At 44.6% G+C, this 14504-nt stretch overlaps 1 protein-coding gene across 8 annotated transcripts; it reads right to left on the minus strand.

The window, feature by feature from the left end:
- Nucleotides 1–275: 275 nt before the first annotated feature.
- On the minus strand, nucleotides 276–3178 carry LOC114786726 (uncharacterized). 8 transcript variants are annotated; one of them, XM_028974099.1, is made up of 8 exons: nucleotides 2799–3178; nucleotides 2618–2694; nucleotides 2462–2525; nucleotides 2012–2114; nucleotides 1394–1733; nucleotides 1213–1302; nucleotides 598–650; nucleotides 276–510 (listed from the first exon to the last, which is right to left on the minus strand). In XM_028974099.1, exons 1-5 carry the CDS (start codon nucleotides 3116–3118, stop codon nucleotides 1551–1553), a joined length of 747 nt encoding a protein of 248 aa, XP_028829932.1. In that variant the 5' UTR covers nucleotides 3119–3178; the 3' UTR covers nucleotides 276–510; nucleotides 598–650; nucleotides 1213–1302; nucleotides 1394–1550. The 8 variants fall into 8 exon arrangements, with proteins under 8 accessions (XP_028829932.1, XP_028829931.1, XP_028829927.1 ...); XM_028974098.1 differs by having other exon boundaries at nucleotides 598–658; XM_028974094.1 differs by having other exon boundaries at nucleotides 598–1302.
- Nucleotides 3179–14504: the final 11326 nt, after the last annotated feature.

Here is a 14504-nt window from a genome sequence, read left to right on the forward strand (position 1 = left end):
AGACACGAGGTTCTGTTTGTTGTGGTCTCTTTGATTTGTTAAATGAAAAAAGACAAGGTTTTAAAATCCCCATATCCCCAGGGGGAGCGGTTGGTAAATGTTCCCACTCAGAATAAGCTTACACACACACACACACACACACACACACACACACACACACACACACACCTCAAGGGCACAATTTGAAAAGACTGAGGGGATGTAAAAGACAACTGTTCTATTAGGCTGTAAACACACTTTATATTAACTTTTAAAATAGGGAAACTGAAACCACATAAGATGCTCAGACGTGTTTTATTCTCAAAAACATACCTGGGTATTGACACCCATGAATGAACAATTTATTTACATAATGTACAATATCTGTTTTTTTGGGCTCCTCAGCCCAGGTCAGGCCCTTCTGACGGAATTTCTGATGGTCCTCTTTAAAGGCCTCATTCACACTCTTCCAGAGAGGTATCTGCTCCATCAAATACGGAAAAGCCCACGTCGCTGACAGCGAATCACAGGCTACAGACCAGGAGGAAAAAGATGTAGAGTCAGAATCTACAGAAGATTCAAAAGAAACAAACAGTAAATAATCAAAGCATGTCTCACCAATGCAGGACGTTCAGTCACTAGTGGAGCAGTATAGAGTCTGGCCATTCCCACTGGAACACTCCAGAATTAAATGTCATTTTAAGGATTAGACAGAACTGTTTGAGTATGAAACATTAAACTGTCATGGCAGCAAACAATCACAGCTATGAATAATAACAATCACTCCTCTGAACATTCTGGAACTCACAAGACACTCATTTAGTCCCACTGGGACAGCAAAAGGAAAAAGGCAATACCTCCATATCATCTAGGATTTCAAGGAAGTAGTCATTGTAAATGCGGTAAATAGATATAAGTAAGAAACTGTGTGTGTGTGTGTTCATCATTAGTGCACGAGCACAGTTGGGTCGCTGAGAAAACGCATCTCCATTTGTACGAGAAGGAAGTCGAGAGCGAGAGACTGGGTGGGTCGGCTTCTTGAACACACAACCATCCTGTCACACATGTACTGTCACGTTCCTAAGTCTATGGGGTGTAAGAAATGCTGAATACTGACAACCACCCCATCTTACACAACTCCTCTCCACCGAACGTGTACCTGAGGCCACAAACACCCCAGCAAAATAGTAAATCCGGTCCTAAACCTGCCTAACATAAGATGCCTTAACCTACCAGATCTTCGGAGGGTTGAAGGCCGAACGTCACCCCGGTCAGACTCAAGCCGAGGCTGTCCGTGTGACGACGTCCCCCCACCCGGAGTAGCTCCAAAAGAAAGAAAGGAAGTATAACAAAAGTGGTGCTCTGCAGGGAGGGCATTGCCACAGCAAAGACCCCAAGAGACACCCTAACTTACCGGATATAAGACTCTGATCACAAACACCGAACCAGGGGAAAACATCCCGGACGACAATCCCCCATTTATCAGCCTAAAGGAAGGGATTTTCTCAAACATGCACAAAAGTTAACGAAAAAAGGCACATAAAGCTACCAGGCCAACAACAAAGGGTCTATCACACAAAGCAACAAGACACACGAATGAGATCCCCAACAGAGCTCCTTGCAGATCTCCATGGACCCTGGGGATCTCCCAAAATAGTAAGGGCCCAGCAGACCCTGGGGACCTCCCGAACATCATCCGAAGTCTCTTTATATAGGTGGAGGTGACCAATAGGAACTCCTCCCTCGAAGTCAACCTAAAAGAGACAGGACACAAAAATACACAGGACACAGCCAGCCACACAGAACACGTGAGAGCATACGTCCAGGGACGTAACAGTACACACAGTATTAGTACATTTATTTAGCTCATACAATCCCGTAGACAGACACACACACACACACACACTTGTATGTTCTCTTTGTCTGCAGTACTGAGAGCACGCGCATGACCAAAAATGCCATTATCCTAACAGAAAACTAGATAAAAGCTATAGAGCTGTATAATATAATTATGGTTTGGTTGACAACCTACCAGTAGGGAATTAATCCTTCTGATGGCCATGTTATTGCTAGAATGAAGGGAGGGGGGAGAAACAGCACGAGCCTCAGTGGTCTCCTGAAGGGCTCTTTCAAACCTGACAAACCAAAAAAAAGTGACATTAGACAATTCTGTACACAATGCTGCCTCTACACGAAAAGTGTGCCAGACCACAAGCCACCGATGTGTGAATATCTGCACCCGTCCACCCCTCAAAATGGACTGGATGGGCTATAAAGCAGACAATCATAAAAAGTGTAACCATTATTGGCAGAAGACCCTCTTCGCAGGCACGCGGAGGCAATTCAAAATGATACACACCCATAACATGCATGATATGTACATCACCTCCACCCTGTCCCCCCCACCCATTACCGGACAGCCATGACATTAATGAACCTGACTACATAAGGGATGGGGGGGTGTCAGATTCCTTAAACTTACCCCAACTCCACATCATCTGGATTCACAGGACCAGGGGAGTCGTGACCAACCCCTTGACAGGAAACTGGATAAAGAACCAAATCAGCATAAAAAAACAACAATCTAATTAAAAATTAATATTCCGACCCAGCCTGCCTGCACACGACAGACACATACCTGCATCAGATGAGGCATCTGGAGCAGATGAAGGAATCTTTTCGGAGACGATTTCCTGCTTGGGGGTTTCACATTGACTAAAAAGAGAAAAAGAAGCATTAACTATGATATGCAAAGATAATACGATAAGATGGCAGACAACACGAGGAGACCGGCTAATTAAAGCGTTTAGAAACTGTACCTTCCGAGAACTGCCAGGGTGTTCCTGTTCATGGACAAATTAGTCTCGGGCGACAGCACGTCCGTGGGTCCAGCGGGGGAGAAGGACAGAGTTTTGACCCACGGGGAGCCCGTGGACACCAAATCCGACAGCGAGAGCTGAGGGATTCCGCGTCTTCGGCCAGGCTGGACGTGACGGCTGTCCGGGCTGAAGTCCATTTCAATCTGCCCGCTAAGCGCAGTGTCTCCGAAAATGGGATTCCGACTCAATCGGTGGCAACTCGTGTATATTTGCAGACAGGATATCGATTTAGCTGCAGTCGCTATTGGCGACGAAAACATACACAAAGTAAGCACGCTAACGGTCCCGATCCTGTTTTTATTTCTAAACCGAGGCTCCCAGAAGCGGCAAACCTTCTGACCAATAGCAGACACTGTTATTATTTTTTTCAGCCAATCACAACCATGAGAAGAATGACGAGGAGGAGGGGTTAAACGTGACAGACAGAATTGTCATCTAATCAGAAGCGCGGCCGGTGACAGCTGGTGCGAGCCATTGTCTAATCAAATCGTGATCTGGAGTTCAAGGGCGGGTGCAGAAAAATCCGCGCAACTGGACCAGCCCCGACGAAAGCCAGTCAGACAATAGAAGTGCGAGTTTTTGTTGCGGAAACGTACAATTTAAACACAACACGCAGTCTTTTTAAGATTCGCTATACATTACCTTTAATTTCACAATGGCTAATTCATACATTTAGGTTTTGCGCAGGATACAGTTAGAAGAAACTCTTTTAAATATACATATAGGCAATTGATTTGTAACTTTTGTGTATGTGTCTTCTGTTTATCAGAGTGTTGAGCACATGAGTATCATATTTTAAACAGGAAATCTGCCCACCTTGTTTCACTGAGCAGGAACACAATGATCATCAGGAACACAAAATTAAGTGGCAGCTTTGTGATGGTTTTTAAAGACAGTTTTTGTAAAGCCTCTGTAGCATTTAATATTTTCCATTAGAAATGCATTGAATGTTTGAGTGTTAATAGCTTGGCCACGCCTCTTCAGATCGCTTAGAAAAGTAACAGCACACAACACACAATAAAGTACTAAATTTTGATATATGGCTTACCAGTGTACAGAAGAGGCTCGCATGATCCCATCCACATCAATGGGATGACTGTGCAGCCTGTTACATCCTTCAAGTTCCTGGGGACCCACATCTCAGAGGACCTGTCCTGGAGCATTAACACCTCCAGCCTGGTCAAGAAGGCTCACCAGCGCCTCTTCTTCTTGAGAACATTAAAAAAGAACCAGCTACCCACTACCATCCTGTTGAACTTTTACCGCTCTACAATAGAGAGCATCCTTACCAGCTGTCTCACAGTGTGGTATGGAAGCTGCACTGTTGCTGAGCGTAAGGCGATGCAGCGGGTGGTGAAAACTGCCCAGCGCATCACAGGGACTCCACTTCCATCCATTGAGGAAATCCAGAGGAAGCACTGTCTGCGTCGAGCTCACAGTATTCTTAAGGACTCCTCCCACCCGGCCCACAAACTGTTCTCTCTCCTGCCTTCAGGCAGATGGTTCAGGCTACCACGGACAAGAACCAGCAGACTTAGGAACAGCTTTTTTCCCAGAGCTGTTTCCTTGCTGAACTCCTCTGCCCCCCCCATACACTCTTGATAATCACTGCACTGCACATATCACTTTGTACTGCACATATCACTTTATGTATAGCACATATCACTTTATGTATATATATATAACTTAACTTATTTGAACTGTATCCTGCACTTGCTGCTTATTGCACTTCTGGTTAGACCTAAACTACATTTCGTTGCCCTGTACTTGTACATGTGTAATGACAATAAAGTTGAATCTAATCTAATCTAATCTACATGCTTCGGTATGACCTGCATTAATTGTCAAAATGTGGAAAAACACAATAGTGACGTTAATGTGAAATGAAATAATGTGCCACAAATGCCAGACATGGCCTTTTTTTGCCTTTTTCCTTATTTCCTATGTTTTCCTGACAACTGCTGGGGGTAGCAACACATCCAATATGTCAGGTTGTGTGTCTCGGCGAGGCCGAGACCTTTTAGCTTTTACGGCTGGTCACAGGGAGCTGAAAACCTCTTCCTCTGCACAATAGTAAACGGTACTTTTTACACTTTGAACACGATTTGTGGGCGGGTCGTACGACTTACCAAAACAAACAATATGTCTCTCCGTTGTTTCTGTGCGTTTCATGGTCTTTGAGTGGCAGCCTTGAATGTAAGACATGTCCTTTTTTGCCATTTTCCCAGTTTTCTGGGTTTTTCCGGGTTTTCCAAACCCCCGTTGGTGGCACCGACTCGTCCCATGCTCTTATATAGCATAGTTACATCCTTCAGTGGGCATTCCCCCAATATTTCCAACTTACTTAATTGTGTACATCATGTTCCAAATCCTTGTGTGGCTGATCATTATGATGTACAAGGTGTGGTTATTGAAACATGGTGGCTCCCTGATGAACAACTAGGGACTCCCAGTGAGAGGTTTTGCAAACACTCCCAGTGGGAGTGAAACCCCACGCATATTATCGCTTTTAATTGGTCAGAACAAAAGATCAATTCATGACCTCTGTGGACATCACATGGCTTATCGCTTTAAATTAACTAGACCTGAGGTGGGAATGGAAAAGATGGACAACAAGGGTATGAATAAAAGGAACACATTTTATTTTGGACACAAAGGGAATGGGCAAAAACAAGCCACCTCTCCTAGCACTGAAAACGCTGTCTGTAGACTCCATGTACTTTGCCACTGCTGCCAGCTTGCCCCCACGCAAGTCCTATGCCTTGCACACGGCCATGAGAACCCTCCAGCTCTCCTGCAGGCCAGCAGTCCCAGACACACACATTCCTGTATGGTACACAAAACAGACAACATCAAGCACAAACCTATAAACAGAGGGAGACACTGAGGACGGGGAACCCTTGGGCTGCGTGTTGGAGAACCACTCTGCTCCATCCATGGACCACCTTGTTATATTGAAGCCCCAATCATTTCAATGGTAATAAACATTAGCTAAGCACGATCAGGGCTTCTCCTGGATGTCACAGTATTCCTCCTCCAAGGTCGCAACTCTCGAGCAACCAGGCAAAAGACTGGCATCTCCCTGACACCAGCTTCATCCTCCAGCTTCATCCCCCACATTCCCGTCTTTTTCCACAGCATCCATAAGAAGCTGGACTGGCAAAAAGTTGCTGGATGACGCCTACCTGACGTCTTATTCCTCCAGCTTCAACCCAAAGGTCTGCCATCTTCCTCTGAGCCTCACTGCTCACCTGTCTTCCAGTATCGCTCCCCTTGAGGGACATTGTGTTGTGTTTGAGTGCTGTGAATAAACATCGAGATGGGGAAAACATGGAACTCGGGGAAACCTCTGGGTTCATGTTGGAGGACAGCTCTGTAGACTCCAGATTAAACAGGAAGGAAACGCGAAACCTGGAAGTGCGAGAGAAGTAATGCCAAGTGCACACTATTTATGAGGGGCTGTTTAGGAAAGAGTTTTGTTACACAAACACATGTGAAACACCCACACATTCACATATGAAACTGACAAGCATGCATTTATACTACTTAAAACTCGCACACACACATATGAAACACTTACACAGATACATGTGAAATGGACGCGCACACACACATATGAAATGCTCACACAGATACAGGTGAAAAGCACGCACACACACTTGAAATGCTCACACAGATACATGTGAAAAGCACGCACACACATATATGAAATGAAGTGCGTGTGTTTCACATGTGTTTGTGTAACAAAAGTCTGAAATATTTCCTAAATGGCCCCTCATAACTATGGGATTAGAATGCAGACACAGACCCTAATACACAGGGGAGGGGGAACGTGTAATGGGTGGCGGAAGAGGACAAGACATGTACTCTGCTCAAACAATAAAGGGAACATTTAAACAACAAAGTGTAACTAAATTATACTTCGGTGAAATCAAACTTAGAAAACACTTACTGACAATCAATTTCACATGCTGTTGTGCAAATGGAATAGACAACAGGTGGAAATTATAGGCAATTAGCAAGACATCCCCAATAAAGGCGTGGTTCTTCAGGAGTTCACCAGGGACCACTTTTCAGTTCCTATGCTTTCTGGCTGATGTTTTGGTCACTTGTGAATACTGGCTGTGCTTTCATGAGACTGAGTCTACAACCCACACAAGTGCCTCAGGCAGCGCAGCTCTTCTAGGATGGCACATCAATGCAAGCTGTGGCAAGAAGGTTTGCTGTGTCTGTCAGTGTAGTGTCTAGAGCATGGAAGCACTACCAGGAGACAGGCCAGTACATCAGGAGACATGGAGGTGGCCGTAGAAGGGCAAAAACCCAGCAGCAGGACCACTAACACTGACCGAACCCTGCAAATGTGCATGTGTCTGCTCAAACGGCCAGAGACTGACTCCATGAGGGTGGTACGAGGGCTCAACGTCCACAGGTAGGGGTTGTGCTTACATCCCACAAATATTGGCAAATTCACCACTGGCACCCTGTGCTCTTCACAGATGAAAGCAGGTTCACACTGAGCACATGTGACAGACATGACAGAGTCTGGAGACGGCATGGAGAACGTTCTGCTGCCTGCTACATCCTCCAGCCTGACCGATTTGGCAGTGGATCAGTAGTGGTGTGGGGGGGCCCCCAAAGAACCTCGCCAGAGGTAGCCTGACTTGCCATTAGGTACTGAGATGAGATCCTCAGACCCCTTGTGAGACTATATGCTGGTGCGGCTGGCCCTGGGTTCCTCCTAATGTAAGACAATGCTAGACCTCATGTGGCTTGAGTGTGTCAGCAATTCTTTCAAGATGAAGGCATTGATGCTATAGACTGGCCCGCCCATTCCCCAGACATGAATCCAATTGAGCACATCTGGGACATGTCCCGCTTTAATTAAGATTCTCTCACTTTTAATACAGTGGTGTGAAAAAATAATTTGCCCCCTTCCTGATTTCTTATTCTTTTGCATGTTTGTCACACAAAATGTTCCTGATCATCAAACACATTAAACTGTTAGTCAAAGATAACACAAGTAAACACAAAATGAAGTTTTTAAATGATGGAAAAAAGTAATCGCCCCCTGAACCTAATAACTGGTTGGGCCACCCTTAGCAGCAATAACTGTAATCAAGCATTTGCGATAACTTGCAACGAGTCTTTTACAGCGCTCTGGAGGAATTATGGCCCTTTGCAGAATTGATGTGATTCAGCTTTATTTGAGGGTTTTCTAGCATGAACCGCCTTTTTAAGGTCATGCCACAACATCTCAATAGGATTCAGGTCAGGACTTTGACTAGGCCACTCCAAAGTCTTCATTTTGTTTTTTCTTCAGCCATTCAGAGGTGGATTTGCTGGTGTGTTTTGGGTCATTGTCCTGCTGCAGCACCCAAGATCGAGTTGACGAACAGATGGCCGGACATTCTCCTTCAGGATCTTTTGGTTAGACAGTAGAATTCATGGTTCCATCTATCACAGCAAGCCTTCCAGGTCCTGAAGCAGCAAAACAACCCCAGACCATCACACTACCACCACCATATTTTACTGTTGGTATGATGTTCTTTTTCTGAAATGCTGTGTTACTTTTTACACCAGATGTAATGGGACACGCACCTTCCAAAAAGTTCAACTTTTGTCTCGTCGGTCCACAAGGTATTTTCCCAAAAGTCTTTGCAATCATTGAGATGTTTTTTTGCAAAATTGAGACTAGCCTTAATGTTCTTTGTGCTTAAAAGTGGTTTGCGCCTTGGAAATCTGCCATGCAGGCCGTTTATGCCCAGTCTCTTTCTTATGGTGGAGTTGTGAACACTGACCTTACTTGAGGCAAGTGAGGCCTGCAGTTCTTTAGATGTTGTTCTGGGGTCTTTTGTGGCCTCTCGGATAAGTTGTCTCTGCGCTCTTGGGGTAATTTTGGTTGGCCGGCCACTCCTGGGAAGGTTCACCACTGTTCCACGTTTTTACCATTTGTGGGTAATGGCTCTCACTGTGGGTCGCTGGAGTCCCAAAGCTTTAGAAATGGCTTTATAACCTTTACCAGACTGATAGATCTCAATTACTTTTGTTCTCATTTGTTCCTGAATCTCTTTGGATCTTGGCATGATGTCTAGCTTTTGAGGTGCTTTTGGTCTACTTCTCTGTGTCCGGTAACTCCTATTTAAGTGATTTCTTGGTTGAAACAGGCGTGGCAGTAATGAGGCCTGGGGTGACTAAAGAAATTAAACTCAGGTGTGATAACCACAGTTAAGTTATTTTTTCACAAGGGGGGCAATCACTTTTTCACACTGGGCCATGCAGATTTGGAGATTTTTCTCCCTTAATAACGTAAACCTTAATTTAAAAACCGCATTTTGTGTTCAATTATGTTATCTTTGACTAATAGTTAACAGTTTTGGAAGTGAAGTGGAAGTGAAATTATTGTCATTGTGATACACAGCACAGCACTCGGTGCACACAACGAAATGTGTCCTCTGCTTTTAACCCAGTGGGCGGCCATGACAGGCGCCCGGGGAGCAGTGTGTGGGGACGGTGCTTTGCTCAGTGGCACCTCAGTGGCGCCTTGGCGGATCAGGATTCGATCCGGCAACCTTCTGATTACGGGGGCGGCTTCCTTAACCGGTAGGCCACCACTGCCCCACTTTTTGATGAGCAGAAACATTTAAGTGTGACAAACATGCAAAAGAATAAGAAATCAGGAAGGGGGCAAATAGTTTTTCACACCACTGTACATGACCAGAAACGGTGGACATAATTTTCAGCTTCACAATGGTATTTGCAGCAGATAGGCGAGACACTAGATTCCATTTTGTTCTTGAGAGCAGGCATGATGTGCAGATGGTGTAGAATTTTGAACTGGGTAGATTTGGATTGATTACAGACAGAGATAGTCCTTGCCTGAGACCACGCCTCTTCTCATTGTGAATCATCAATATTAATACAGAGATCATACTCCCAGTTTAATCTGTTTAGTAGATTATGAATTGAGGCATAAATTAAGGGTTAACACTTTATAAAAGACAGTGACAGGTTTTCTAGACAATTGGGAAGACACAGCCCTCTCCACATGAGAGATGGTGTTGTCAGAAAGTAGCATTTGGAAATGAAATGTCTAATTTTCAAGTATCTAAAAAAAATCATCTTTCTGCAGTCTAAATTTTTGTTGCAGCTGTTGAAAGGATAGTAGGGTTTGGCAATCCATCAGATCTCCCAGCCTCGAAAGTACCACCTCTTAAAGCCATAATCCATAAAACCTGGCAGAAATTCTGGATTATTTAAAATTGGCGTAAGGGGAGATTTAAAATTTTAACGGCCCTACAAAACTCAAATAGACCTAAAGCTAAAGTAATAGGGTTACAGCAAAGGTCCTTAGCAATGTCTGGGAGGACTCAATATCTAATCAGATGGAACTTGGATCAGATATGAACCAATCTGCTATCACCCTGTGATGTACGGCAAGTTGATAGAGTCTGTTATTAGAAACCTCTAGGTCCCCTTGAGACCGACTCATCAGCAAATTTGCTGATGGATATAGCACGAGATATCAGTTTGCTGATATCACATGACCCCCCAATCATTTTATTTCTAAAATTTACAATAAAAATAAGTCACTTCCCTACTGCAGTCATCACTCCAGGCACGATTTGTTAAGATCAAATCCATGGATGCTCTAGCAGTTTTTTTTACTCTTTTGATCTCCTCGCTGTGTCTACTATTGTGGCAGTCTGCCACAAAATCCTGGAAGCCCCTAGACCATTTGTGTTTTTTTTTTTTTTTTTTTTAGTCTGGAGAACAATCTCTGAGGCCATATATTGGATGGTGCCACACATCTTGCGTTTTGCAAATTTCCTTGCTGTTTTTCCTGCTGAGCCGAAGTCAACTATCTTAATTTTACCTGCATTATTCAGTTATTTGGTTGTATGTCCATGTGTATAAACACATTGCTGCTTAGGTAGGAGAGGGCATGTACAATTTAACATGTGTTTCATGGGAGGGACTAGTTTCTTTAGAAAGATCATGTAAGTCTCCATGTTCACACAGCTCCATGCACAGATATGACCAATAGTAGCAGTCTATTAGTCTGATGATGTTGGGGTGTTTAAGTATTTCCACTTCTATTTCACCTGAGACTTCATCAGGCTCAACCTTCATCACCTTCACAGTGCCTAGTTGACCTGTTTTCAGATTCCTGGCCCTGTAAACCTCCACTCTTAATGAGCTCCTCAAAACTAAAGTCCTTAGATGGGCTGCCATCTTCAGAGAAGTAGATGCAGTAATCCAGGTATTCTGGTCCATCACGTTTACAGACTGCTTCCTTTATCGGCTAAATTACATCCTTCAGGTATTCCCTCTGATGTATGCCAACCACCCACTGGTTGGCCTCTTGCAGCATGTGCTCTCTTTGCAGGTCCTCCAACTCGCAAAAGTTACATCCAATCTCTTGGTTGGTTTCCTCTCTAGGCTGCAGTATGTAGTCCCATAAGTCAGCCTCCAATTCTTGTAATTTCACTTGTTGGCAGAACCTACAAAACAGACCCTGCAGGCTTCAACCGACCATCAATCTCCTCTACAGGCTCAAAACCTTTCAAAGACAACAAGGCAGGAAACAGGAACAGAGAATGAGGGGGCATGAGCAGAATGAGAGATTTGAGCCCTAATGGAAGAGACATTCTCAATAAAAAAAAGTTTTACAAATTTTCACATGCACCCGGTCGAGGGTTTGATACTGTCAGTCTGTGGTGCATTAAGAACAGACTCAATGGTCTTAAATAAAACACAAGGATTAAGGTCACAGCAAACCTTCTAGCCACAGCTTGCATTGATTAAGGTCAGAAAGGTGTTCTCATTTTGCCATCTTTTTTGTGATAATTACGGCAACAGTCCTTTATCATCAGAAATGGTACCTGCAGTTTGTCTTTTTCCCATGTGCGCTCGGCTCAGTGGCACTTAAGTCTCACAGCTCAGGTCGTGTTGTTCTGCTCTGATTTTGTTTTAGGCTGCTGCCTGGTTTTTAATGGAGCCACAGTGTCCAAAGCAGCCTGGCAAGTGGAATAAAACCATGAGCTCAGCTCATCAGTCTGGCTGCATAAAAACTCAAGGATTCTACTAAAAAACATTGAAAACTGCTCAGCAGTAGACAAGTTAAAAACAGAACAGCGCCGAGCAACCGTACTGAAGTACATGCAAGTACATGCAAGTAGAACTTCAAATAGTGCAGGACAATGATCAGAAAAAACGGTCACAAATCTCTATGGTTCCCAACCGGAAAATGGTGGCTTGCTAACTCCAGGTCGGGAGAGAGGTCCTGCCTCAAGTGGAGGAGTTTACGTATCTCGGGGTCTTGTTCACGAGTGAGGGAAGAAGGAAGCAGGAGATCGATGGGCGGATTGGGGCAGCATCTGCAGTGATGTGGACGTTGAACCAATCTGAGGAGCTGAGCCAGAAAGCAAGGCTCTCGATTTACCGTTCGATCTACGTCCCAATCCTCACCTATGGTCGTGATCTTTGGGTAATGACCGAAAGCACGAGATTGTGTATACAAGCGACCGAAATGAGTTTCCTCTGTAGGGTGGCCGGGTGCAGCCTTAGAGATAGGGTGAGGAGCTCGGACATTCGGGGGGGACTCAGAGTAGAACCGCTGCTCCTCCACATCGAGAGGAGCCAGTTGAGGTGGTTCGGGCATCTGGTCAGGATGCCTATTGGATGCCTCCCTGGGGAGGTGGCTGGAGCTGATAGAGGTGGCTGGGAAGAGGGCTGTCTGGGGTTCCCTACTTGGGATGCTGCCCCTGCAACCCGGATAAGCAGAGGAAGATGAGACGACATGTAAATCACACTGGTCACACATTGCACAAGACAACAAGAGTCCATTTTGCCATGAGTAAATACAACATACACTGATACTTAAATCTCCAACAATAAGACACTGTGTTGGAGCAGCCTACCTCAAACATGCTCACTACAAAGCTGGTGACTGATAGTGGTGGAGACAGCTGCTTACATTTAAAATGACTTTTACAAAGGTCGTTATTCTTCCTCCTCGGCCAGGAATAACATAGAATCAGATCCTTCAGGATAAAGGTTTTGTTCACTAGGGACCTCGCATTAATCAGGCCAGTCCTAACATCAAGATGCTGGACCTTGTCCTTAGCTTTCACAGAAGCCCGGCATAGAGGCCGCAGCTTCCACAGATTCACCCCTCGCCAGCGGGGACGAGGAGAGCTGGGACATGGGGCTGTTAAAGGCATGTAACTCCACATACAAATCACTAACTACAACAGCAATAAGACACACACAGAATACCTGGACATCTCATTAGCAGAGGAACTACACAATTGTTTTGCCTAGGAGTGTGCTGTGTTCACCAGACTTTGCAACCTCTCCCTGTCACAAGCCACTGTCTCTCACTGCCTGAAATCTGCGATTGTGATGGAATCGTTATTTTCTGGCGCACGGCTGCTGTTTAGGCACTTTGAGGCATGTTTCTTGTACAGGGTTCATTTTAGAAGTTTAAATGTGTGCTTTGGTTTTAGTTTAAGAGCTTGGCATCTGAAATCTCATTGGGTTCTAAGTAATCAGCTTTTAGGAGGTCAGAAATATTAGTATCCTTGTCATATTTAGTGTGTTTAGCAAGGTTCTCAGTTTCTAATTTTTCTGTAGCATGTAGAGCTGATTACAAGTTTTTCAGGAGGTATGTTCTTTTAATGTAGGGATTCTTTTTAGTACAGTACAGGCCAAAAGTTTGGACACACCTCCAAGTGCCTAAACAGCAGTCGTGCAACAGAAAATAAAGATTCCAAAGGGCGGCTATTTTGAAGAAACTAGAGTATAAAACATGTTTTCAGTTATTTCACCTTTTTTTGTTAAGTACATAACTCCACATGTGTTCATTCATAGTTTTGATGCCTTCAGTGAGAATCTACCAATGTAAATGGTCATGAAAATAAAGAAAGCACATTGAAAGAGAACACGTTGAATGCTTTTTTTGTGTTTTATAGCCAGGATCCCATCATTTGGGACCGGGTTCATCCACCAGCATGTAGAAGCCTAGTGTTTTTTTTTTTTAATGTTAGAGTTCATGTACAATACGTTATTCTTTCTCCCCCTACAGCTTCTTTCGCAGGCTAACCAACCTTGGTCGCTGGTGGTATGCAGAGCCCCTTCCTCCAGTGAACATACGCTGTAGACCCTGCCACTGAGGGTGATGAGCCATACTGGATAGTGTTAAGAGGTGAGGCCTGCACAGCTTTTCCCCAGATGTGCGAGCCATTCAAGCCTTGCCCCCACCGCATCATTTTGGTGATGGCCTAGAGGTTAAGGAAGCGGCCCCATAATCAGAAGGTTTCTGGCTCAAATTCTGATCTGCTAAGGTTCCACTGAGGTGTTACTGAGCAAAGTCCCCACACACTGTCCCCACACACTGCTCCCGGGCACCTGTCATGGTTGCCCACTGCTCACTAAGGCCGATGGTTAAAAGCAGATGACACATTTTGTTGTGTCACTGTGTGCTGTGCTGCAGTGTTTCACTTTCACTTTTTCAAAACTGAACCCTGTGGTGGGAATTTTCCAGTCTGGGGAGCTGCAAATGAAGAAGGTCAATTGAATTTTTCCAAGTTTTATTTACCATGCGGGGGGAACTCGCAAGAGAACTCCCACCGTTAGTAAGTTCAC

Source organism: Denticeps clupeoides, chromosome 3 (genome assembly GCF_900700375.1).
Source record: "Denticeps clupeoides chromosome 3, fDenClu1.1, whole genome shotgun sequence".
NCBI classification, from domain to species: domain Eukaryota; kingdom Metazoa; phylum Chordata; class Actinopteri; order Clupeiformes; family Denticipitidae; genus Denticeps; species Denticeps clupeoides.